At 41.4% G+C, this 27,888-nt stretch overlaps 1 protein-coding gene across 1 annotated transcript in view; it reads right to left on the bottom strand.

Annotated features, from left to right (window-relative positions):
• The window catches only part of FRAS1 (Fraser extracellular matrix complex subunit 1), a 440,782-nt gene that overhangs the window by 26,726 nt on the left and 386,168 nt on the right, over positions 1-27,888 (bottom strand). The window contains exons 54-64 of the mRNA XM_068542136.1: positions 27,018-27,186; positions 24,117-24,363; positions 22,526-22,870; positions 20,850-21,010; positions 20,145-20,292; positions 13,253-13,458; positions 9,987-10,143; positions 7,775-7,975; positions 6,032-6,219; positions 4,299-4,574; positions 416-648 (exon numbers count right to left, since the gene is read on the bottom strand). Of these exons, the coding sequence (XP_068398237.1) occupies positions 416-648; positions 4,299-4,574; positions 6,032-6,219; positions 7,775-7,975; positions 9,987-10,143; positions 13,253-13,458; positions 20,145-20,292; positions 20,850-21,010; positions 22,526-22,870; positions 24,117-24,363; positions 27,018-27,186 (2,331 nt within the window). The remainder of the gene's footprint in view (positions 1-415; positions 649-4,298; positions 4,575-6,031; positions 6,220-7,774; positions 7,976-9,986; positions 10,144-13,252; positions 13,459-20,144; positions 20,293-20,849; positions 21,011-22,525; positions 22,871-24,116; positions 24,364-27,017; positions 27,187-27,888) is intronic.

Genomic DNA, 27,888 nt, shown 5'->3' on the forward strand with positions numbered 1-27,888 from the left:
TTGGGGGAAATGATGGAAAAGTTCCTAGAAGAGATGCCATGGGTTAGATATAGTGGGACAATGGGATTTAACAATGCTGAGTGGAAGGGAGCGAGGGAGAGTTGGAGCCAGGAGTAGCCACACGTCGGAGGCATGCCACCTAAGAGAGTCTGAAGCCCTGGGGAGCTACACGTGATGCCCTGTGAGTGGCCTGGCAGGTGAAAATGACAAGGTGAGGGAAATGAGGCTAGGAAGATAGCAAGGGGCCAGATCTTAGGGGGCCTTCAAAGAATATAAACGTTTTCTGAAGCACTCATCACCACTATTCTTATTTTGCAGAAGCGTCACTCATTGATCTGTCCCACCCAGAAAACACAGAAAGCATAGCTGGAGATTCTCTCTGCCATCTCCTCGCGGAAGGCACCACCTGCCTGACCTGTTGGGATGCTCCTTGTGTTTGACGTCCAGGTATTTCAAGTTCGCGATGAAGGACTGAGCCTGGAAACCTCGGGCTGTCCCAGCCACCACTGGGGTGTGGCAGATCGCACTGTCTGTTCCGATGGTAACAATGTTGCTCCTTAAGGGGGTCCCCACATGGCCCACCTTGTCCACAGCCTTGGCCACACAACGTACGTGGAACCTCCGGCTGAAGTAAATGCTGTCCAGGACCTACCAGGAAGAATAAAGCACCTCAGACGTGTACACTACTTCAACAGCTTCTCACGTTGTACCTTCTGGATGATATGCCACACCTATTCCTGGTACAAGGTAATCTGTGAAGACTATTGTCGACTGAAAAAAAAATGCACAGCCTAAAAGTTGAGAGTTATGTTTTATTCGGCGGGCAACACTGAGGACTTAAGCCCGAGACACAGCATCTCAGATAATTCTGAGAGACCTGCTCCTAAGGGGCAAGGGGGGTGGGGGGAGCCAGAATATAGAGGAGTTTTTGCAACAAAAGACCAGTAGTCCAAACATCAAAAGATTACTCTTAAGTAAAGAAAACCAGATACCTCAAGTTAAGGAATTGAGCACTTTCCTATGTATGGGAAGATGCAAGAGTTTAGGCTCACTGAAATCATTCCTTTGATATGCACCTCAGCTCTCTGGGGCCAGTATCCTGTGTTTTCTCATCCCGAGTCTCCTCAGGGTGCACCATCGGCTGTAGTGGTGGATGGCTGCAACATCCTTTGTTTACTGACATGGCAGGCGGCATTCTTAGTCCAAACCATCCACCATCCATCCCTCCATCTGTCCATTTATCTATCTATCTACCTATTGATCTATCCATCCATCCATTCATTTACCGTATAAGTATTGACTTTCTACCAGGAGCCAGGCACCAGGGACAGAGCAGTGGGTACGTAGAGCCTAAGGTGGTAAGTTAGGTAACTAGCAAGTTGACAGATGTGGAGCAAGAGCCCAGAGATGACTAGTTCCCTGTGACAGTTGTTCTCTTTATATATTAGGTTCAGCATAAGAACCACTTAACTGGTTTTCAGCACTTCCAGCAAGACTTGTTGCCTCCAAGTCACTTTTGCTGAGGGCCTGGTATCAGGATACAGAGGAAAGATACTTCTTTTCTAGGAGTTCTTAGTTTTCTTTCCTTCCTAATTCTATTCTCTCCCTCACCTCCCACTTAATTACTACACACGTTGCAAGGGTTACAATAACATGCAGACTTGAAGTTGAGAACTTGGCTTCTGACACCTACTGGCCTTTTTAAAAAAATAATTTTATTATTTTTTTTAACTTTTTATTTTATATTGGAGTATAGTTGATTAACGATGTTGTGTTAGTTTCAGGTGTACAGCAAAGTGATTCAGTTATACATATACGTATATCTATTCTTTTTCAAATTCTTTTCCCATGTAGGTTGTTACATAATATTGTGCACCCACTGGCCTTTGAAAGTCTTTCTACAGATTCTCTCATGCTCCCAGACATACAGAATCCATAAGAGTGCTTAACCCAATGTATGCAGAGGCAACATAGGTCACCAAAACTCTATAGGTTATGAGTGCATAGAGATAGGGAAATACATAATAAGAAAAACAAATTAGTAGTTCTGTGTGCCATAGACCTCCCACAAAGCAATCATACAAACTTATAAATTCTACTCATGGAAACAATTTTCACTGAAGTCCATTAAAAATTAAAAATGGAAGATTTTTCCATTAAAATGTTTTAATTAGCTGCCAACACTTTATTTATTTATTTATACATGGACTTCGTTCCGAAGGGATTTGAGGCATCTTACAAAAATGCATACAGTACAATGGTATTAAATAAATAATTGAAGAAATGAAGATAGAGCAAAGGAAACAGGGGTAAAAGTATTAGTCACCAATTCATTGCAAGAAGGAAAACTGAAACATGAAGTAAAATCATAAACTTGGTACCTGTTACAAATGTATATTTGGCTCAAATCAGACGAAACCCCTTCATGGTTTTGTTGAACAGAGAATTAGATACTTATGAAACAATACGCTGTCTTGCCATTTACATTTTTAATAATAATAAAGAAGATAATTTAAATTCAAACTAGGTTATATTGCAAAAGAATGCATATTCTGGCCTTTCTGATTAAGCTGTGCCAAAGACAATGGACATGAAGGAGCTGCTTTATCCAAAGCCTCCCGTGTACATCTAACAGCTCTCCTCCGCTAGGGCCCCATCCACACGAGGCACTTCTTAAAGTGAGAACAAACTGTGGGTTTGTAGGGAAAAATCTAGAGAAATTCGGTCTGAAAGAAATTTCTGATTTCCAAACTTATTAATGGCACTCATTTCAGCCAAAAATTATTGAACGCTTACTATGTGCCCGATAGTCTGCGGAGCCTGACTCTCCACTGCTTACAGCTCTTCCTCTGAAGAACTTCATTGGTGTGAGGAGCAGAGTCAGAGTACTGGACGGTTTCCTGAGGTCGGGAGAACCACCACTGTTCACTGCTCTCTGACGGTGGCAGACGTGTGGGTCTGGCCTCCTAACTCGCTGAGGACACCAACTGCATTTGGAACCTCTTTTCATGTCCTCTCACAGGGCTTTGAAAAATGCTGATCACTTAGCAAGCATCCTCTCATTTTGTTTAATAACTGGTCCCTACTATGTGCCATCAATGTGGTGGCTATTTTGGGATGGATATACAAGTGTGGGAGAACCCTTGGTCCATGTCCTTAAGGAGTTTATACCCTACTCCTTACTGAATGGTTTAAGAGATATGAAAAGAACAGTAATCCTTAATTGTACCTACCTGGGATCTTTGACTTACTTCATTTATAGATCACTTTTATTTTTAATTTATTTTTAATTTTTGAATTTTATTTTATTTATTCTTTTTATACAGCAGGTTCTTATTAGTCATCCATTTTATACACATCAGTGTACACATGTCAATCCCAATCTCCCAATTCATCCCACCACCACCACCACCCCCTCGCGGATTTCCCCCCTTGGTGTCCATACATTTGTTCTACATCTGTGTCTCAATTTCTGCCCTGCAAGCCGGTTCATCTGTACCATCTTTCTAGGTTCCACATATATGCGTTAATATATGATATTTGTTTTTCTCTTTCTGACTTACTTCACTCTGTATGACAGTCTCTAGATCCATCCACGTCTCAACAAATGACCCAATTTCGTTCCTTTTTATGGCTGAGTAATAGTCCATTGTATATATGTACCACATCTTCTTTATCCATTCGTCTGTCGATGGGCATTTAGGTTGCTTCCATGACCTGGCTATTGTAAATAGTGCTGCGATGAACATTGGGGTGCACGTGTCTTTTTGAATTATGGTTTTCTCTGGGTGTATGCCCAGTAGTGGGATTGCTGGGTCATATGGTAATTCTATTTTTAGTTTTTTAAGGAACCTCCATACTGTTCTCCATAGTGGCTGTATCAATTTACATTCCCACCAACAGCACAAGAGGGTTCCCTTTTCTCCAAATCCTCTCCAATACAGATCACTTTTGTATATCTGATGTGTCAATGACCTTGTCAAGTGGATTAAGTGGACTTGGTATTTGGTAGATAGGAAACTGAGACTCAGCAGGTTAAGTGAACTCATAACATCATGTAGTTAAGAACAGACAGAATCAAGGTTTGTAAACAGTTGTCTGAGTATCAGCCTAGTTCTCTTTCTACTACACCATATTACCTTTCCTTATATGTAAGAATAAAAAGATTGTGTGTGTACTCTGTGTACCTGCTTATGTGTTTATTTTATACCAAATGCCAGGCAGGGACCTTAAGAAATGTGACAGAGTTGGAGTAACAGAGAGAAACGCCAGGTCTCTCCCTCCGCAAACAGACCTACCATGTGGTTGACACTGGTGAATGGCGTGTTGTCAGTGATGGTCTCAAAGGGAGACCGGGCCCCGTTGCCATCAGTGGGGGTGGCCACTTCCCAGCTGAACTGCACGGACGTCTGGTTGATGCCAGCCTCACTGCAGCGCTCCTTCATGATGGCATACTTGGGGAAATGGGGGTCGCAGGGAGTGACACAGACCAGCGGGTAGCCCGGGGAGGGGGATTTCTTGACTCCCTCCTTGGTAACCTCTTCCACATGGTCATAGTCAGCAAGTGTGACAACCTGCAAAGGAGCAACAAAGCTTCAGCCCGGGGTGGGTATCGGGAAGGTCAGAGAACTAAGGCTCCCTTCCCCAGAGATTCAGGAGATCACTTAACTCCTAGGGATTCTTTAAAATATAGCAGCAGTTTTAACAATGCTTGGCCAGGCATCCCTAAAAGATACTGCAGATCTTTAATGGTGGAGAACATCTTCCTCCCCCATGAGCTAAAAGCTTTATTATCTTATTGGTCTCATTCCTAATTCAGAGCCCTATCACTCATGTGAAAAATACTCTCCCCTCCCCCCATACACAGTAACCAAAACTATATCATAAACGGCAGTTACTAGTTTAAAGTTGCATTAAATTGTTAATGGTATGCAGTAGCACATTTGGCATAACAGGAGTAAATAAAGGTAGTATATTTCTTCCATGGTCAAAGAAGAGACACGTTTTGAAATGATCCTTTTACTCTATGAGACTAGTCGGGGGAGGTTATAAGACTTATTAAGACTAGCTCATTATCATGGGTTAAATTCTCCTTGGCAACCTCCACACATCTTCCTCCTAACTGTGAAGTCAGTGCATTCATTCTGTTCATCCCCAAACTGGGAAACACGGTGGTACATTTCTGCAGATACTTAATTCTATGTGTGGCGAGTATGTAGGATAATAGATATGGGATAATATTCCTTTTTTACTCTTCTAGGTCCCACCAAAGAAATGAGAAGATCAATTGTATTGTACCTTCTGTCTTTATCAGACTAAGGTCTCAGTATGGTTTGGTCTCACTCTTATGTCAAAACAAGGTTTCTCATCCTTGGCACTACTGACATTTGAGCCAGATAATTCCTTGCTGTTGGCGTTGCCCTGTGTATTGTAGGATGTTTAGCAGCTTCCCTGACTTCCACCCACTAGATGCTAATAGCACCTAGTGTGACAGTCATGACAACCACAGATGTCACCAGACATTGCCAAGTGTTCCCCAGAGGTGATGGGAATGAGATGAGGGATTTGGGGGAAAGGACAAGAGCCCTCGCTCTTGGTTGAAAATCACTGTGTTACAGGGAGTGGGAAGGGTAAGCTGGGACGAAGTGAGAGAGTGGCATGGACATATACACACTACCAAATGTAAGATAGATAGCCAGTGGGAAGCAGCCGCGCAGCACAGGGAGATCAGCTCGGTGCTTTGTGACCACCTAGAGGGGTGGGATAGGGAGGATGGGAGGGAGACACAAGAGGGAGGGGACATGGGGATATATGTATACGTACAGCTGATTCGCTTTGTTATACAGCAGAAACTAACACACCATTGTAAAGCAAGTATACTCTAATAAAGATGTTAAACAAAAAAAAAAAAAGAAAAGAAAATTACTGTGTTAGAAAAATGAAGACGTGCAGCATTGGAAGTCCTGCTTCTCTCAAGTTCTTATCTAATTACTAGGACATAAGCAATGATCCTTTGGGTCGAGAGACTCACAATGGGTGGCGCTGGCAGGATGAGGCTCCCTGACACCTCCTGGTCTAGAATCGTCACTGTGGCAGTGGTCACATCACCAAGCACAGCTTCCACTGGGTCATCCGGGCCAAGGACTAGGGAGAACGATTCATGCCACTCCCGGTCTTCATTGGACAGGATCTCAACTTTAAAGAAGATATGATCCACACCTTCGCCAAGGACAGAACAAAGAGGGCAAAGGTCCTCATTAGTGACCCACTTAAGGCAGTGCAGGTTGGCACTGCTGAGGCTTTATGTTGAAATATGCCCTTTCCTTTCAGAGGTGTCCTATCAATGTAGTGGCTGCTTATCACGTTGGCCCCATCTCAAGTGAGAAATCTGTTTTCTTGGCCAAATTCCACCTGTGGTGGAGGCTCAGTACTGCAGATTTACTATGCAACACCATATGAGGATTAACGGCCCCTGCCTGACACTAGCTGGTGGTAATAAAAATCTATGATCCAAAATGCACTCCACCCTGGCCATGAGGTTTTTTGCCTAACTTTTCTTTCCCCTTTACATTTAGGCATGAGCCCCTGTGTGGCTGGGTGTTTGCACACCATCCTTCAAAGCTGTTTCCCGGGGGCCGATAGCTCAAGGGCTACCTACCAGGCCATTTCTGCAAAGACAATAATGTGAAGGTTTGGCAGCCTGGGATGGGGAGGGTTAGAGCTCAGAAACCCCCTTCCTTTTCTGTAAAGTGATTCTCTGAAGGTGCAGATATCTCGGGCAATAGTCAAGGTGCCCTTCTTCCTCTCCTATAGACATCTGGGCTAGGTTACTTCTAAGACCTGCCTTTCCCCCAGATGCTTATGCAGAAAAGGAAAAAGCTAAGACACTTGGAAGAGAGGTCCTTGTGAGGATGTGGAGGAAGGGCACCTACCTTCCCTGTAAACACGAACCAGACACACATGGGATGGAGCCGAAAGCCCTCTGAAGCTCCAGTGGGTGACGGGGACATAAAGAGACCCCCCCCCGCCTCCATTTCCAAGGGAGTCATTTTCTCCCTCTACTTGCCAAGACATCTCTGAAAAGGCCTTCTATCACTTTTGCCCACTTCTGGCTACATCACAAATGGTGCCAGGCTCTATAACAGCCTTTTCACCTTATACTGCTCCAGAAAGTTCTGGGAAAAAGCCAAGCATACAATTCAACTCCTCCTCTGTCTCATTCCTTCCATTAAATAAATACATCCGACAGTTAAACAGCTGGTTGTGACCTGAATCCCATCCTTCTTCCCTGACTCACCTTCATAGCACCTCCTAGTAGATGTCAAACCACTTGAGCATGGAGATTGTGCCTTCTGGGTTTAGTAATCCCCGAGGGGCCCAGCACAGTGGTTTGTATCAATGTTTGCTGAATGACAAACATTCAAAAATATACAAAAACTCATGTATATTTTTAAAAAATCAAGTGCTCCCATCGCTCAACCAAATCATAGGCTAACAACAGCAGCAACAAAAAGTCCTTTTGAATGAGCCAAAATGCCTAGGATGTTCTGAAGTAAAGCATTTCTTTGCCCTTTTATTTTCTTTTTCCATGCCATTTTTACTAATTAGAAAATTTAAAGACTCCCACAATCTCAAATGTATGCTTAATAAGTACTTCACGCTATTGGAAATACTGTTTCTCGCTTTCATTTTTCTGCTCATTCCTTTCTTCAAATCTAAGATATTTGCCTCTCTCTTAAGTAAAACCTACAGATTGGGATTGGCATTCAATTACCAGGACTGAACTTTAAGATTCGGCTCTTTGGGTAGTAATCCACACCGGACTGGGCCGACCCGTCCCGCGTGCTACAGCGAATCTTGGACGTCCTGTTCTGATCCCCTCTGCGTATCACCTTGATGTTCAGAATGGCCGTGGCATCTGGCCCTGAGGGTTCCCGGACTTGGTATGCAGCTTCTTCAAACTCAATGGTGGGAGCTTAAGGAAACAAGGTTAGGAAAACAAGAGCAAGTTGGAAAAGTGACAAAGAGCTCCACCTCCCATGAAAACACCTTCTAACGAAAAGAGGGAATTTTTCACATTAGTTAACAATACAAAGGCAAAATAGCTTGCAGTCAATAAAAATCAATCAGTATTTACCCCTAAGCAATACTTTGGAAAAAGGAATTTATCCGTGACTCTGCAGGAGTTGTTTCTCACATATTTCTTATTAAAAACCGTATAGTAGAAGAAATATTTTTAAGCACTTTGAAATGCATGATGTCCACGTTTCCATCTAGGCATTATAGCTCACAGCATGTTTTTAAATCTGCACAATTAAAAAAAAAAATCTGCACAATTTATCAAGGGACAGAGAGACAGTTAAGCCCTTGATAAATATCTATTGACTGATTATATGAACCAACTCCTTTTCATTTATGAGATATGAATTTCATTTATATACTGCTTAAATGTACCAAATCTCTCTCTCATCTCTGATCTTTTGGACTCTCCCTCCCAGTGCTCTCAGCTCCCCAACGTTTAGCTTTTCCTAACTTCTCACAGGGTATTTAGTTAAGGATGAGTAGTTATAGTGACCGGCTACAACAATAATTCAGGAACACAAGATTTCCTAACACAATCTGATTTGAGGTACTATCCTCATTGCTATGAAACGATTAATTGTTGATTTTTAAAAAAAATTCAAACTATGCCTTCTTTTGTATTATATTCTCATGAGGAAGGGCAACGTGGTAGTGGTGCAGAGAGTGGGATAAGAAGATGGAAAAATTGGGAGCAATTACAAATCTTATACCATTTAAAATATAAACTCTTTCAGAAATTTCTGATGTCTCTATGTTCACTTCCCTCTTTCTCTCTCAGAAAATCAGTTCTTCCTAATTGTAGAAGATACGCTTCATTTTAGACTTCATAGTTGTTACTGTGTACGCTCTTTGAAATTGAGGTGTGTCACTGTAACACAGTGTGAACTTGTTACTTCTCTGAGCTTCAGTCATTGGGTTTTCTGTGTGAACAGGAGAGGTCCACTTTTTCTGGGTGAACAGGAGAGGTTCAGGATTTGAACCTGAGTTTCCTTGGGTAAAGGGCTAATTCACCTTCAAGGCTGGCTTTTTTGCTTTTTTCCCAATGTCCAAGTTAGTCCCTATTTTAATATTAGAAACCCTAAGAGTCTCACTGACTGTTGCGTAGATTCTAGAATCTGATAAAATAAGGTTTTATATGCACTTTTGTTGCTTACAGCTGTGTAACTAAGAACGTAAATTATATAACTTTGCTGAGGTTCAATTTCTTTACCTATAATATAGGGATAATAACACCTACCTCAAGGGGCTACTGTCAGAATGAAATGAAATGAAATAGTATATTATGCTTAGAATGGTTCTTAGTATACAGTCAATATTCAATAAAAACAGCTGTTACTATTTGTAGTTTTATTGTCCATTTATTAAAATACCTATTTTAATAAAACAATTATGTCCCTATTTGAAACAGATTTTGTTTTCTTTGGTGCCTGGGTCACTCTTTGCTGACACCTGACTAAAGAATTTAAGTTTTTTTAGGTTAGTAGGCCAAATCAGTTAGAGAGAAGAAAACTGAGAAATTAGACTTTTCCAGAAAGGTGGCAGCACTTTAAATCAGTTCATTGGATTCAACTGATTCTGATTGTATTTCCAATCCTGCTCTTGAATTGCAGTGACTTAAACAGTTTTTATTCTCTGTCTGTCTTAGCATCTCTGTCCTAGCGTTTAACCATACTCGTTCCCTATCTCTTGGTGATGTGGTAGAGAACAGTGTGATTTAAAATACTGGAGCTCTGTAGACGGTGATCATTTGCTGCCAACATTTTATATAAATACTCTAAGACTGTTATCAGTAGACACTTTTATAGTGCTTTCATTTTTCAAAACACCTATAATTATGTTATCGGTAAAACATCAGCTCATGTCCCATCAACCTAAGAGTAACTAAAGGCAATTTCTTCCATTACCGTCTTCATCATTGGATATGGTGATGGTGGCCATGTTATTCTTTCCAACTCTGGCTCCACTCCAGTGGTTCCCAAGAGGATGGCCAAGGTAGACCCTGAACTGTTCCTCAGGCTCAAACATGGAGTCGTCGTGGATATAGACAGTACAGTTCTTCATCTAGAGCCAAGGGCACAAGGAAGATTAAAATTTGCAGTGAGATATCAAAAATTTGCTTGGCTTTCCCTAGAAAATGATTTTTCTTCTTTGTAGCATCAAAAAGTCAACACAGATTCAAAAATATCCCAACCGTTTCATTTATAAAATAGAATGTTTAACAGTTCATGCCTGAGTGGACCTACCTATATGTGGAGACTTGTATTAAATATTCCAAACGATTTTGAATTATTGGTCATGAGTTATGAAAAACAATAAAATGAATCTCTAAAAAGCATCTGTAGAACATTTGTGTGCTTTCCCGCATTTTGCCTGGGCTCATCTGTACCTTTGTACATGTTATGATAGGTAGATTTCTGATGGTGAGGGTTTAACATACGGATTAGACTTCCTGGAGAGTTGAATGATATTCCTTTTCCTTTGTGAAAATTGAAGAATCTTATAAGGAACTCAGAAAGCCTTCCTGTTAGGCTAAAGACACCTTTAAAAGCTACAGAACTCTCAAATGTGTTGCCGAATGGTGGCTCATCTGAAAACTGCTGAGAACTGAATGTCTGAGAACACAGTCTAAATCCCTGTTGGATGGAAAGAAATCAAGCGCTTCCCAAACTGAATATTCTCTACTGAGGACTTGTCTTCTTGGCAAAACGTAAAATAAGGTCACAACATTTTAGATAACAGAGCGGCCTCGATTGTAGAGTCATGTGATATGAAGTGTGATTATTTTTAGTTGGACCATTTTAAATTCATTATACTACCATATTGCAAAGGATACGTGGATATAGAGGTTTCACTGTCATACTTCCTAAGTCATACTAAATGGAGGGAGAACATCTCTGTGAACATTTACCTGTGGCTTGCTGACCTGGTTCTAAGTCCCTGAAGAATGTTCCTTTTTTTATCCCTACCACATCTTTCTTACAATAAGAATTTCTTTATGGAAAGCATTGACTCTTCGGTATATCTTAAAAAATAAGACATTCTAGTGAATGACAAGTTCCAAAGACATATTGCTTAGCATGACAAAGAAGGTGAAGATTCCAAAATGCGCTTATGAATGAGAGATTGCCATGTGGGTAACATCTAGACTATTAAGCTGTATTTTCTTTATAATCTTATTTAATTACAAACTGCCTCTTGGATAGGCAGAGAATCCTCTTCTGAACTTAAAACAAATACAGACATGCAGACTCAAAGCTGAAGATTGTATTTATAGTATTTATATGTGTTTTAAACACGTATTTCAACCTGCCACCAGTAAAATTCCCATAAAATACATAACTAAGACAGGGTTTTTATGAGTCATGAAGGTGTGAAAGACTTGAGAGTCTCAAATAAGGATGCTATCGATTTTTTTTTTTTTTTTGGTGGTAAAGAATGGAGGAAGAACCTCGGGTGACCTGGAACGTGTAAAGTCTTTTTATGCTAAACTTCAAAAGAACTAATCATAAGGCAAAAATTTCACACATTTGCATATATCAAAACAAAGATTTCTGTTCAACTAAGAACACCAAGGGCGAAGGTAATAGATGCGTGACAGAGAAAGACACTATGTTTACAATATCTAAAACATCTAAAACCGGCAAGGATTAATGTTACTATTTAGGATTATTAATATTAAGATCAATATTTAGAATATACAAGAAAGTACTGCAAATCAGTAAGAAAATGACAGCAATACAATAAAATAAGGAACAAAGGATAAAAATAATAGATTTTCATAAGAGAAACTCAATGAACTAACAAGCATATAAAATAGTATTAATTAGAGAAATGCAAATTAAAATGAGATATCACTTTATACATAACCAGATTAGTAAACATTAAAAGATGAGTACTTGAAAAAGTGTTGAAGAGTATGTAGGGTTTTAGCAACATTCATGTACTGCTAGTGACATTTTGGAAAGTATTCTGATATTATTTTTTCAAATTAAGTACTTTCATGCCCTGTGGTCCAGAAATTTTGCTGCTGAGTTTTTATCCAAAGAAATCCCCACTCGGGTGTGTAAGTGGACATGTAAGAGGATTTGCACTGCAGCATTGTTAGTGGTGGCAGCATGATAGGAGGTGACTGGGCACTAAAACTGAGGGTCTTCACTCTCTACTGCTGAGAGTGAATGGGTAAAAGGTAGTAAATGCACATCATGAAATGCTAGGCAACAGTTTGAAGCAACAGATTAGATAGACACATAAATGACATGCACAGATACTAAAACATATTGCTGAGTAAACGCAGAAAACATTTGAAAAAGATATAACACAGTAGCAGTTTTAGAAATAAAAATCATATACATAAAGAACCAGACATTTTTTAAGAACAAATACAAAATAAGAGAGATACACGTTAAGTACAATCGATTGATTACCTCTGAGGTGGGGAAGGGAATGTGGCTGCAGAATAGGGGTAAAATGAAATGAATAAATCAACAAAATAAAGAGAAGGGCCTTGAACTGACCAATGGGGACTGCATGCCTCGAAACAAGGGGTACAAATGACTCAATCATCTGAAACTGAGACCCAAAAATGGAGAAATATGATTCTCATTCAATATATGCTTTGGATATACACTGAGGTTGCAAGCCTTGAGTCTGATGCAGCCACACTTAGTGACTGGAGTTTCTCAGGAGTTCTTGTGTCCGTATGCATCATTTTTCATTATATTGCCAAGAGAATACTCCACTGTCTTGAATGCGCTCAGCTGAACAGGTGTTCAGTCCTGTGCTATTGGTCCTATGCCAGAATGTGTGTTGCCCTGGAACCGGGGCCCAGGTATTAGCTGTCTCCTCCTTCTCTAGATAACATTAGTGGAGTGTATTCATCTCCCATGTAGGTTGAAATTAAGAGGAGTCCCCAGTCACTTGATTCTGCTAAATTCCAAAAATGTTCTACGTCATCTAAACAGCCCAGCTCAGCCAATGACATAGGTATTTGGTCATAAGTGGGAGACAAAGAGGACAACCACATAGAAGAGATGATATTATTAAAAGAATGAACGGTTAATTAGAAACTTCCTAGGATGTTCAGAATTTGTCTAAATTACTTCACTATGGACAAATAAAAGCATCAGGGAAGGAGAGAATCCCATCCTTCAGGCACCATGAATCCACTTACTTTCTCCCCTTTGAGAAAAGTAATCCGTGAAGAGTCTGTGTTTCTTCTCTCCTCAAAGTCCTCCATGACCTGAGCTGAATGGCCCTGAGTATAGCACCTCACTGACGACTCGTAGCTCAGGTCCCCACTCCGAATGATGGGTACGTGTAGGACGCCCTCCTTCTCCTTCGCTAGGAGCAAATCCTTGGCAAACTGCATGCTGGGCACTGGGTGAGCAGAAGGGAAGACGGAGGCGTCGTTAGTGGGATGCTGAGGGAGCTGGCTGCCACTTGGCAGGACCGGCGGCCAGTTGGCAGGACGGCTCCACTAAGGGCCACCAGAGGCTGATAAACTACAGGCAGTCAGCAGATTTCAAGGCCTGGCTGCCACTCTCAGGACAAGGGAACTGCTTCCACTGTGAGTATAGTTCCAGCAAAATAGAACAAATCAATTTTGCAGCAGTTTTTGCTCAGCTTCTTTCTTACAATAGTCACCATCTCAAATACAGACAGGCGATGCAAATAAAGAAATGGGCCACGTGGAAAATTCCGATAGAGACCTGAGGACCCAGAAAAGTTCATGTTCCTTCTAAGGCTACCAAAAGGAAAACAGCAGTGCAAGCCTGATGAGAAATGGCCACTCACATTGGTCCTGGGCCAGGAAGACAATAGGGGAGAGCAGGGACATCGGTAAAGGGGAAAGAGCAGGTCATGTTTAAAGGGGGTTGCCCCTTAGCTTCATTCTTTTGTTGGCAGGTCTTCCTATTTGCAAACAAAATCAGAGATCTGCATTTTTATGTCATAGCTCCTAAATTTTAAAATAGCAAGCAATTAAAATAGTAAAAAGAAATTCCATACAGGCCCAAACTATTGGAGCCAAACAAAACACATCCATAAGCTGAATTTGGCCAGTGGGCCCCAGTCTGTGACTACTGCTGTGGGGTTACCTCTTCTTTAACAACTCCCATGGCCTCATCTGACTTTAGGGAAGGACCGTAGCCAAATGGTGGTTAAAAACAAGGGCTCTGGAATAAGCGGGTCTGAATTTCCATCCCAGCCCTGCTACTTATTAGCGGAATGACATAGGGCAAGTTACTGAGATTTTCTGAGCCTTGGGGTTTTTTTAAACACGTAAATTGGAAATGTTAATATCTAACCTGTAAAATTATTGGGAGGATTGAATTTAATGAGATTAGGTATGCACGGTGCTCAATACAGAATCTGGCAAACAGCAGGCACTCAAATTTGGGTAGAAATTATTATATTATGGTTTGTGTTGCCCCCTATCTCCAGGCTTCTCAATATAATGGATCAGTGTTTCTTCCTTACTTTCTACAAGGCCTTAAGTAATATTCTGCATTAAGACATGTCCCCTTTCGAGACCAACATTTTGTTGAGTGCTGGTTATTATTTTCTGAATGGACAATACAAAGAGGTAGTCCATCCAGTCATATGTCAAATTAGTCTTTGGGGCTGCAGGAAGCTGACCTTAAAGCTATAGCCACCTATTTCCTGGCTACGTCCCGGATGTGCCCTGCCCAACCTGAAAGGAAGGAACAGGCGGGGTGAGCACCAAGCTCTCTGCAAGTCAATATGTAGAAAGCTCTCTTTGCCTCCAGCCTGTCCAATGCTCAGAACTGTTGGCATTAGCAAATATAAAACAAATCCATTATCTGAGCTGATCCTAACAGTTACCATTTATCACTGAAGAAAAACCCAGAAGATACCTCTAAAAAGAAGATGAGTGACTTTGGCATCAGGTCCTGCACATTACTCATTTGGGGCTCTTTCCATCCAGGACAACCGTCTGTGCTATTAAGAGGTGGGTGGGAATGACATGACCTTGCATGAGGACAAGAAGGAAGCTTGTTGCCAGGTGAAAAGCAACACAGGCAAGAAAGCTTTTCTGCTCATGGCAGATTTTATCTAATGCTTTGGATTGATTTTTCTTGCTGGTCTGACAGGCATCAAGTTGGAGGTGAGTTAAAAGCTAAGTGGTGATGTTTGGGTTTTGTCATGTATTAATCAACCCCAGATTCCTCTTGAGTTGTAAAAGACTCCTTTCCCTCTATTTAACATGTATTAACCTTTACTCCTATGTCTATCTGCTTAAAAAAAAAAAAAGTAAAATCAAAGAAAGGAAAGCAGTGGGTGAACCCTCCTCATGATTGCCTTCTGGGAAAAATCCCTGCTTTTAAGGAGCCCCCAGTTCAGTGGGAGACTGAGGCAGAGCCAATGGACAGGCAAAGGGTGGGTTTGGAGACATTTATCTGCGGGGGTTATGGCATACAAAGGGCCCAGCCCGGGTCAGGCATTGTGTTAAGGGCTTCCATACACAACATTTCTCATCCTCTTGACAATCCTGCAAGGCACTGCAGTCTCTACAGGAAGTAGGGGCGCTGGCCGTGGGGTGTCATTTCTGCCTGACTGCAGAACCCCTTCGCTTTCTGCATGGATGGGGTATATGAATGGGAAATGGAAACCACTCTGTGAAGGCTTATGGGCTCGCAGTGGGTATCATGCACTACCGTCAACACCTCTCTGAGGAAATCAATTTGTAGTTATCTTCTTGTTTGTGTAAGTCTTGTGTCTTGAAATAGATTTCAGGACTCTGCTCTCTACTCCTCGGTAACCCCAGTGTTGAGCACCAGTCTTAGGCATGGAAAATGTCAACCAACGCTGTTACCCACTAATCTTAGTAACTGACAAAGTGAGTGCAAACACCAGCTGCCTGGAATGCGGTGGCCTCTTTATGGGTGATGGGTAAGTCTGAGATTTAGGAAAAATCCTGGCTCTGGTTCTTTGAGTTAATGAGTAGGTGGGACACAGTTACATACACAGAGGTGCGGTGCAGCAGCGGCTACAAGGCCTTTCTTGCCTTGCTCAGCAGTCCTCAGGGCAACACCAAAGTCTAATTCCAGGTATCAGAGCAGAAGAGAAAGGTGAAAACAGAAAATGTTCTGAGATGAGCTACCTTAGATGATTTAAGGGCCTGAAATCAGCCCGGTGGAGAAAGATAAAAGGAGCTAAGATCACTCAGAAAGGCTGGAAGCTGACTCTATAAGGCTCTTGAGTGACATTAAGCATTGTTACATACAGCGGCAGTGGCCAGCTAAAACCGCAAAATGAAAAAGTCAGCATGGTAGAGTATAAAACCAGAAGGCTGGACTCGCATAGAATAGACCTGGGTTTTAACTCTCACTCCCTCACCTCCTCTCTGTGTGATCTCAAGTTATTTAACCTCAGTTTCACAAGTTGGAGAGGATTAGAGGTAATGTCATTAGAGATCTTTCTACCCTAGAATGTGCACATTGAAGGGACTCAATGAAAGCCAGCAGTTACTGGGAAGGATAACCAACAGAAATAATTGGCGAACATTGCAATGGGTTACTGAAATAGATTTGCAGATTTCTTTCTCTGGGATAAATATCTCGAATGAATATATATTGTTGTAGTCTTCCTGAAAGGTGATATTTTATTTAACATATTCATTTTCTAAGTTTGCAACCCTAATGCCTGCCAGTAGAATGCAAGGATAATCTAAATGGAAACTTCTATGTTGATCAGAGTGCAATGAAGTTTGTGTGTGTTACTGGAGTCCCATTGGCAAGTGTGACAAATTACAGGTGCATCAGGAAGAAAAGAAATTAACATGTAATAAAATCTACTACGTGCCAGGTACTATGGTAGGTATTTTCACATATTTTAACTAATTTAATCCTTACAACAATCTTATAGGTATATCATTATTTATAGATGAACAAAATGAGGCTCAGTAACCTTAGCCACTGAGCAAGGAAGGCCAGTGAGCAAGGAAGTGGTGGGCGGGGATTATATTTCAGGATTTCTGACTTTCCATTCACTTTCCACTTCATCAGAGGGAAATTAACTATCCTTTCATGTAAAAGAATAAGAAGACTTTTCAAGAATAAAAAGAATAAATGAATTTCCTTTTTTCTTCTTTTTTAACTTCTTTAAGGAAAAAAAAATCCCACATATTCTCCAACTGCACCAAATAGAACCATTTGGTGTAGTGCAAAGAGTGTGAACTTGGAGCCAAAAGTCCTAGAATGCACGCTGGTTCCTCCATTTACTAGACTTTGGGTGTATGTTTACTTCCCTGATTCTCAGTCTCCTTATCCACAAAATAGAAATAAGAGTAAAACAATGGGATTATGAGAAAATGAGATAAGGTTTAAGAGATGACTTGTAAACTCTGAGGTAACATGCAACATAAAACAGTATAATTGTTATTATCTTGTTCATGGTTAAAAAGTTACCATTTTGTGAATCATAAACCTAAATATAAAACTTAGAACTACGAAACTTCCAGAAGTGAACATAGGAGAAAATCTTTGTAACCTTGGCTTAGGCAAAGATTTCTTACATACAACACTAAAAGCACAATCTGTAATAGAAATATCGATAAATGGGAACACTTAAAAGTAAAAAACGCTTGCTCTTCAAAAGACATTGTTAAGAGAACAAAAAACAAGCAACAGATTGGGATAAAATATTTGCAAAAAACCAAATCTTTGTCCAGAATCTACAGCAATGCAATAATAGAGGAGAAAACCCAACTTAAAAAATAGGGAAAATATTTGAACAATACTCTGTCAAAAAAGATATATGTATGGCAAGTAAGCACCTGAAAAGAGAGCAATGTCATTAGTCATTCACTACACACCTACTGGAATAACTAAAAAGCCCCACAAAAACCTGATGTGGAGCAACTGGAATTCTCATACACCGCTGCTGGTAATGCAAAGTAGTTACAACCATTTTGGAAAACAGGCTGGCTCTTTCTAATAATGTTAAACAAACACTTACCCATATGACCCAGCAACCCCACTCCTAAGTATTGACTCCAGAGAAATGAAAACCTATATTCACACCAGAAACTACCCAGCAATAAAGGGAATGAACCGCTCATATTTGCAATAACATGGAAGACTCTCAAATGCACTGTTCTAAGTGAAAGAAGCGAGATTCAAGGTGCTACCTATTACACGATTCCATTTCTACGACATTCTGGAAATGGCAAAACTTCAGGGACAGAAAACAGCTCAATAGCTGCCAGAGCTTGGGATGGGGAGAGGTTGACTACAAAGGGACACGAGAATGTTGTAGGATGCTGGAACTGTTCAACATCTTGATTGTGGTGGTGGGTGAACTTTAACTAATGTAAGTTAGACCTCAATAAACCTAAGTCTAACATAACACACTATTTTGGATATATGCAAATATATAACCAAAAAACTGGTTAAAATAGTTGTCTTCAGGGAGGGGAGCTGGAGGGTTTGGAGCCAGGGGTAGGAGGAAGACAACTTTCATAGTATACCTTTTTTGCTGTTTGCTTTTTTTACTACGTAAGTGAATAGGTTATTTAAAAACCAAAAATTAAAGATCACCCTGCTGGGCTGCCAGTTCCTTCTCTGCTGACTCTGTAGTCACTGAAGAGTTTAATCGTGGATTCTATATTCATCACCGGGGATACTGACGAGGGTCCTCCTGCTTGAGGTGAAAGTTTAACTTGATCTTCTCCACCCAACTCTAGAATCTGACAATTCCAGATTTCATCAGTTCTTCCCCAGAAGAACTGGGGAAGTCCTTTGCTGTTCATCCTCTTGTTACTTAGGTCAGCTCTTCAGTGGGGACTCATATTTTTGTACAGGTACCTGTGTCTATTCATTCCTGCACATCACCCATAAGACGGCCAGTATTAGTTTCCTCAAACAAAAATCACACCACTCCTCTGCTCAGAAGCAAATTCCTGATGTTGGAACATAAGACCTCTTAGAACTTGTCTCCAACCTGTCTTTCCATTTCATTTTCTTCCATTCACCTCCTGCCAGGCTCAAAGCAAAAGTAAGCATCTCACTGTTCTCCAAATATGTGTCTTTCAAAATTTTATACCTTATGTATACTATAGCTCTCCATTTAAGAAAACTTTATTTTATTATCCATTAGATAAAATTATCCATTAGATAAACTAACTCCTACCACACCTGAAGGCTCTGTTTAAATATCACCTCCTTTGTGAAATCTTCTATGATTATTCTTGCACGCATAGTCACCGTTCAGTCCCCTCTGCCCCTACACTACTGGATTTATCACACTATTAAGTCATTTATCATAATATATTATTTTTTTTCTGTCTAAGGATCTGATCCCCCAACTAGACCTTGAGCTTCTTGAAGACACAACTCAACCAGGCATACCTGGTTGCACTTCACTTTATGGCACTTTGCAGATACTGTGTTTTTTACAAATTGAACATTTGTGGCAACCCTGCCTTGAACAAGTCTATCAGGGCCATTTTCCCAACCGCATTTGCTCACTTTGTGCCTCTGTGTTACAGGTTGGTAATTCTCCAAATATATCAAACTTTTTCATTATTATTATATCTGTTATGGTGATTGTGATCAGTGATCTTTGATGTTACTACTGCAAAAAGATTATGATTTGCTGAAGGCTCAGATGATGATTAGCGTTTTTTAGCAACAAAATGTTTTAAAATTAACGTATGTACGTTGTTTTTTAGACATAATGCTATTGCACACTTAATAGACTACAGTATAGTGTAAACTTTTATATACACTGGGAAACTAACAAATTCATCTGACTTGCTTTATTGCGATGTTCACTTTAACGTGGTGGCCTGGAACTGAACCTGGAATATCTCCAAAGTATGCCCGTACATCTTTTTGTGCCTAGCAGATGCCAGAAACATGAATGATTGTTTCTGTCCCATATTTCTATGTAAAAGTGTGCATGTGCATGTACTCATGTACACACACACACACACATTTCTTGAATGAAAATGTGAATGAGTTCCAATGTCATATACATGGATGTTAAGGAAAAAATAGAAATCTGGTCTGAACCACCAGCTGGCATCCCCAATCTCTTACCGTCCTGGAATGTGTCATTAATTGCAATGACAGCCTGGAAGGGTTTGGTCAGTTCGGCCCCTTGTGCTGAGCTGAGGAAAACCACAAATGTCTCCAGCCCTTCAATCACAGGATACTGAGTGTCATCCAAGATGGTCAAGGTGCAATACTAGAAGAAAAATCAGGATGTTAACTAGACCTGCCGTGGTTTTCATTTCACGATATATACAAATATTGAATCATTATGTTGTACACCTGAATCTAATATGTTATATGTCAATTATACCTCCATAAAAATTTTTTCTAATTAAAAAAGAGAGGGAAAATAAAAGCAAATCTTATAGAATGCTCACCAACCAACACTCATTTGCCTTTGGGAGATTAGGGCAAAGGTGACAATTTGCCTTTCTTCGGTGGTCTTAAAGTAAATTTTTTAAATCCATAAAATGATCATCTCTGTATCACATACCGTAGGTGTTTTGTTTCTAGATATTTGCATCGATCTAGTGCAGTTTCTATCCTAAAGCCATCGTGCTGGATATTAGATGCTGAAAATGTCACTTGGAGAGTCTGTCGAAGATCTCTCTCAGTTTGTTCTTTGTTTGTGTTTTTGAAGAACGGGAAGATCACAATATTTCGATATTTTATAATCCTCCAGAGAGTTTGGAGAACAGACTAAAGACAACATGATCAGACCCATCCGGCCTTTGACCTCTGTATGCGCACCTGCTCGGTGACACCTGGCCCAAAGTCCACCTTCCTAGAGCTGGGAACGTAGTCAACTCCTGGAGTGGCGGAAGCTGGGTCCGAGGGCCGCGTTGCACACCAGACAGACGTGAGGGTGGATAGGTCAGTCCCGCGGCGGATAAGTGGGATCTTCACCGTGCCTGCATTGAGAGTCACACGTTTCAGGGGTCAACCCTGAACCAGAAATGGGTGCGGTTTTCAGAGCGATGCCCGCCCTCGCAGCAGCAGCGGCTTCAGCCTGCTAGCTTGCCTAGTCCTCCTTCAGTGACGTTCCTGTGCTCGCGCCGAGGGAGGCTGAGAGGCGCGTCCCTCTTTGTACTGGCATTAAGATCAGGAGCAGACCTGAAGGGGGGCCTCAGGGAGGTGGTGCTGGAGAGACAGCCCTTAGGGGAAAGTGGTTTTGTGGCTTCATGAGGAGACTGTTCACACGAGAAGAACAATGGACCGAGGAGAGGTGGGTCCACTGGAAAACATCTCAAGTCTATTTAGGGAGAAGAAACTCAGAGACTAGGGCCTCAGGGACGAGCTAGAAAATAGCCAGTTAAGGGAAAACCAGCTAGGGAACTCTATGGAGCCTGGAGCTGAATGTTCCTAATTAAATGTTCCTAACTGGCTGATTTCCCTATTTTATCTGAGTGCTGCACACATCATTACTTAAACCATATGTGCTTATTGCTTATCTTCGGAAGAAGCTCATCTTCTGGTCGCTGTGACAACATACTTCGCAGGGTCCTAATGATACATGCGTAAATTTTTAGCTGTTTTCACAATCGAGGTCAGAGAAAAGCTACATGACAAGCCCATCAATCGTATTTTTCCAGCCAATAAGCTGAGAGGTGACAAGCAGTCATGGCTGGGCATCTGGTGTACGGGAAAGGAAACATGGTATAATAGAAAGGTCTGGGTTCTAATCCAGCTCTGCCATATTAGCTGGTCTTTGATGATTTATTTAACCTCTCTGGGACTCCATTTGCTCTTCTACATAAATGAGAATGAATGGAATGCACATGGTATGCTGGCTGGCATTCAGTAAGTGCTCCAAAATATTAGTTTTGACTATCCCTCAGAATTTCACTTTCAAAGAGATGCAAGGTCTTGACCAGGAGGCTCAGATCAGCAGATACTCAGCACATCTGCTGCCTCTTTTGCAGGATATCTGCCAGCAGCATGCAGAAGACTTTGAGATCCTTGTGGAGCCCAAAGAGGGAAGAGGCCTGGGTGGAAGAAATCTGCCCACTGACTGCCTTGGGCTGTTATATGAATGAGAAAGTTCCATTTGTTCAGACACGGAAACTTTGCATTTATTTGTTTTGGCAGCTAGCAGTACACTAAGTAATTTACCTCCATCCTCAACAGGTCACATTCCCCTCCTTCACAAGCCAAAATGCTTAGCACCACGCCCTCCCTCTGGACCACAGAGGTCGGCCAGTGAACTCTAAGCCAGATCCCTCCCTGCCGTCAGTAACCAGAGCAAGACAAGTGGATGGAACTCCCTATCCTTCACTACCTTCCATTCTTGGTCTTGATGCCTAGTATTACCTGCCTCAGACTGACAACGGTGTCACTGAGGAATGGCATTCTCAAAACTAAGAGGAAATTGTTCAAGGAAGGGATCAGGAGACGGATGAGGGCACCCCAGAGACGCTCTCCATTACCTGCATCCTCGCTGACAGTAAAAGCCGTGTTGCCCAGGGACACAGTAGAGGCATCATTGGGACCAGTGATGAGCACCTTGGCCGACGCCACGCTTCCGATGCGGGCGTTATCGGAAGCATCTGCCAGGGCAATCTCAAACTCTTCTTCCTCTTCATACTCGCTGTCATCAATGAGCATGACATCGCAGGTGGACATGGTGACACCACGCCCGAATATCACACGACTCTCAGCAGACATCCCTCTAGATTTAAAATCAGAGCCCGATTCTAGAGCATACAGGCTACTTCCCATAGCTGACTTAGGGACCGTGTAGCAAATTGCAGATACAATGCTGCTTGAATCCCCTGAAATACAAATGGCAAGAAAACCAAAGCATTTGAATGAGCGCTTCTCAGATTTTGAAATCTCTGGTAATTTGACAGGCTTGATTCTCTCTGACATATTCCATATTCTGTTCAAACTCTGACATGAAACCTTCCTGCTTTGCAGTTTCTTATGCCTGTGGTATAAACCACCTGAGGATCTAATATACCCCAGATACTTCACCAAACAACTTGAAATGGATTTCCTATTCTGTGAATTTTGTGCTCTGTTAATTCACAAGACTCATTGCCCACCATCTAAGACCACAGCGGGTGGAGAGATAAGAGACATATTTGGTACTTTAACCAGCAAAGTAATTGTGTCCTGAAGGTAGGGCTATGAGCACAGTTCACTGCCTTTCTGAATAAACTTCTGCACTTTAATTCCCAGGGAGAAATAAGTTTGTTTAAAAAAAGGCAGACAAAACAAAATAAACCCCACCTCCCTGAACAAATGACTTTACTTATTAGTGCTGCTACTTCCCTGGGTGACAGCCTGTTTGGGCTTGGCTGGCTGGCCCAGAGCAATCAACGGGGCTTGCTTGTAATCCGAGGGGCATTGCCAAGGGCTGGTGCTCTCTGCAGTGTCTGTCACACTAACACGCAGTCAGAAGATGCAACAAAGTACCCTACGTCATCACTTACAGTCATGTTGTGGCTTTGAATGGGGATTTAATTTCCATGTGTTTTAAAGTCTCAATATTGCACAATCATAAATCCATACAATCTTTGTTTTGACTTTCCACCCCTGCAGAATTGCCCTTTATTTCTCACACACACTTTATTTCTCATCTGAGCTCTACGTGGGACACTCACGTAGGAAAATCTTTAAACACATTTTCTGTCTTCCAAGAACTAAGACAGGAAGCCAGTTCTTACAAATTGTAACTACCCTCCTTGACCAAGGCTACTAAATATTTATTGATTGGGTGACTGATTAAAAATCCCAGGTTCATGAGTCTTTTGCAAAACCAAATATAACTAGTCTTTTGGTCCCATTTAAGAATAAATGGGAGCACTAACCACTTGAACTGAGATGAGAAGCCTTCCGATAGCACTCACTGTAGGTAGGATAGTTATTAGGATTTCTGGAGATTTAAATGAGTTAATACACATGAAGTACGTCCACGTATGAGTTAATATGGAACCTGAGCACGTGACACATAAAAAAGACTCAATAAATGTTAGTTATTATTATAGCTCCTTGTCACCTTTGGCACCAACAGACCTTTTCTTTCAATAGGTGCAAATAGAAAGCCAGCACTCTCGTTGACCCGGTAGGTCTTCTTATCAAACTCTAATGTGGGCTCGTCCTCAGTGTCATTGATAATGACCTTCGCCTGGGTGAACTCCCCCAGTAGGGCATATGCTGGCATGCTGAGCTCCACAGTGAAACTCTCGACGTTCTCAAACACGTCGTCATCGTTGATGACGACAGTGCAGGACTTGGTGTCCTCTCGCTCATCAAATTGCACCTGTCACAAAGGAAACGACAAGGAGTTAAGCTGTGCCTCAGGTTTCCCTGCTCCACACTCCCGGGAAGAGAGGACCCAAGTCCAGTGGGCAAAGCACTGAATGAAACAGCTGGTTCTTCTCGCCCCTACTTCCTGCTGTATCACCTCTTCTCATTCTTCCTCTGTACGCTGGGGCTGATTTACTGGATAGGGACATGGAGGGCAAAGATGTCTCCCACCACGTGGTGACTGTAGAAAAACATATAGATAACTCTTCGTATTCTGTTTTATTAACTCACTTGGGATAGCAAGAGTCATTTGATTACTCAGTTCCCCTTCTATTTGTGGCAAGTTTAACTGGAAAGATCTTTGAACCTGGAGTGTGCAGTTCTGGCCTCAAGTCCTGGTTCTGTTACTTCCAAGCTAGGTTAGGCTATGAAACTTTACAAACATCAGATTCCTCATCGGCTAAATAACAATAATATACTTATTTCACATACTTACTGGAGGGACTAGATGAGACAACGTATAATGAAGGCACTCAGTATATTTTAAAGCATGGAACTAATACAAGATATTATTTATTATCATCACCATATTACTTGTATAGTCAAAATTGACATAGAATCTCAGTGTACTGAATAACATAGTTTGAATTCAGAGAAAGTTACATTGTGAACAAGCCAGACTGAATTTTAACTTTACCATTAAATCTTTTGCCATTAAGATGTGCTAGATCTATAATGTGAATTAATTTAGCCTGGTATAAAATAGAGAAACTAATTTATATGCATACAATTGTGAACTTATATGGATTTATTCTGGTTTTAGTTTGTCTTCAAAAAAAGATGAGGATAAAACCTTCAAATGGAAACAGGGCTATGGATCAGTCTAAAACTGAGTAGACAGGCAATGGACCTGGACTGCACTTTGTGTAACTGAGATAGCTAAAACGTGTAAAAATTAGTCCTAAACCTCTAGGGCCACACAAATCTGAAAAACATGTAATTTTCATCAACAGAAAATTACTATTCCACATCTAATCAGCTAATCAAATTAAGTTTTATTACGCTCCACATTTTAAAATGCTCCCAACTAAATGAAACACTCATAGGTCTCTATTTAGGTCTAGAACACAATGCCTTTTGTCTTTCCCTAAAAACCACAAGTATGTGCTCTTTTTTATTATTTTGCTAAAAGACTCCTTAGCTTATCTGATCTATTCCAATTCCTCATTTAAATTTGACATAAATTAGGAGTTTGGGATTAAAATATACACACTACTATATATAAAATAGATAACCAACAAGGACCTACTGTATAGCACAGGGAACTATACTCGATATCTTGTTATATATATATCTTATAACTCTACTCAATACTCAATCTGAAAAAGAATATATATATGTATATATATATATCACTTTGCTGTACACCTGAAACTAACACAACATTGTAAATCAACTACATTTCAATAAAAGTTTAAAAAAATACATTTGACATGAGGCCTTAGCTTAGTCCAGCTGAAATGCCTCAAAGAGAGAGCCCACTCCTCTTTACAGAGATTTATGATGCCATAAGAATAATGAAACTACTTTGAAAAAACATTTAATAAATACCTAATAAGTACCAGGTATTGTGCAATACTTAAACCTGACACATACAGGGCATCCTGCCGTAAAGGAGTTTACTATTTATACAGTAGGTTCTTTCTCTTTTGCTTTCACTCTCTCTTTTTTCTCTTTCATTCACACCCTGGTGTTAATTACCACTGCTGTAACATAGAGATGTGCAAACGTGTGTGTGTGTGTGTGTGTGTGTCTACCCCAGAACTCCTCTCTGCACTCTCCTACCAACCCATAAAGCTGCCAACTTATTGTCTCTAAGGCAACTCACACTCAACATGTCCAAAGCAGAGCCAAGATCACCCCCTCACCAGAACTGTTCCTCTTTGGTGTCCCCTCCCAGCGAGGGCCATCATCATTCATCTCTCCCTTCCGTCTCACTATCTAATCCACTGCTGAATCTTGTCAATTCTTACTGGTCTGTTGAATCCACCCACTTGTCTCCACCTTCACTTTATTTATTTATTTTTTTACTGAAGGATAGTTGATTTACAACATTGTGTTAGTTTCAGGTGTACAGCAAAGTGATTCAGTTATACGTACATATATATCTATTTTTTCAGATTCCTTTCCCTTATAGGTTATTACAAAATATTCATTATAGCTCCTTGTGCTATACAGTAGGTCCTTGTTGATTATCTAATTTATATATAATGCGTATAGGCTCCCATCATCTCTCACTGAGCCTATTCCAAGAGCTCCCCAACTAGTCTCCCTACCCTTTAGGTAAAGGGGGGTAGAGAGGAAGGGTTAGGATACCAAAGGCTGAGTGTACAACATGGTGCCTTGGAGACTTTTCTTGATCGTGAAGCAAAATGTAAAGACTGAGAAGCTGGACAGCAGTTAAAACCGCAGTGGAGATTAGACAGACTGTGAAGAAGAAAGCACTGTGGAAAGGCAATGTAGAACAGTGACTTGAGGAAGGGTGCTGATGGGCAGCGAGTTGGCATAAAGAAGTGGGGACGTGCCACAGTTGCCGACAGCCACGTCTCAGCCCTGGCTGCAGCTCACTGGCAATTCAGGAGTCAGAGGCCCCCCACACCCACCTACCTGGCCGGCATACTCCACATAGTCCTGCTGTCCAGGCTGGGAGCTGACCCTGGAGCTGGAGCTGGCGGTGCCTTGCTCTGTGTGACACAGGACAATGGCGTACTGGTTTAGGTTCCCAGTCCTCTGCACCGTGATGCTGACCGACCCCGCTTTCTCACTGACATTGTAGCTGGAAGCACACAAAAAAGGCAGTCTCTGAAATTCTGAAAGGGCTGTGAAGGATCTACATGCTTAACGCCTGTCTCTTCTAGTTGGTTACTGGTGTCAGACAGTTCTGAGAAGAGGCAGGTTGGTTCTTTTAAGAAGTCAGGTTGTAAGTTGAGGGAATGCATTCACGTGGGACAGGCACAGAACCAGGCGACCAAGGAAGCTGTGGATGCAGAATGATATCTGTCCCGTTTTCAGAGAGAGTTGAAAGATGGTCAGCACATAAGAGCTATGTACTCCATATTTCAGAACACAAAGAAATAATTTCTCCCAAGTGTGGTAGAGTAATTAGAATAGGTCAGTGAGTTCCTGCGGAAGAAAGCTGCTTGGAAGCCAATTAATGACTTGGTTCAGGTGGGGACTGACTGGGCCAGATCTCCAGGAAATGTTTAAAGGAGCCAGGGCAGTGCCAGAGGTAAGAAAATGAGAACTGGGCCAAGGTAACAAAGGTGTCTAGGCAAATGGAACTTTATGACAACGGGGGAGTGACAAGGTGCTATAGACTGAAAGTGTCCCCCTCCATATTCATATGTTGAAACCCTAATCCCATCTGTGACAATATTAGAGGTGGGGCCTTTGGGGGGTGATTACATCATTAGGGTGGAGCCCTCATGAATGGGATTAGTGCCCTTATAAAAGAGAGCTCCATCTTCCTTCTGCCATG

Source organism: Eschrichtius robustus, chromosome 4 (genome assembly GCF_028021215.1).
Source record: "Eschrichtius robustus isolate mEscRob2 chromosome 4, mEscRob2.pri, whole genome shotgun sequence".
NCBI classification, from domain to species: domain Eukaryota; kingdom Metazoa; phylum Chordata; class Mammalia; order Artiodactyla; family Eschrichtiidae; genus Eschrichtius; species Eschrichtius robustus.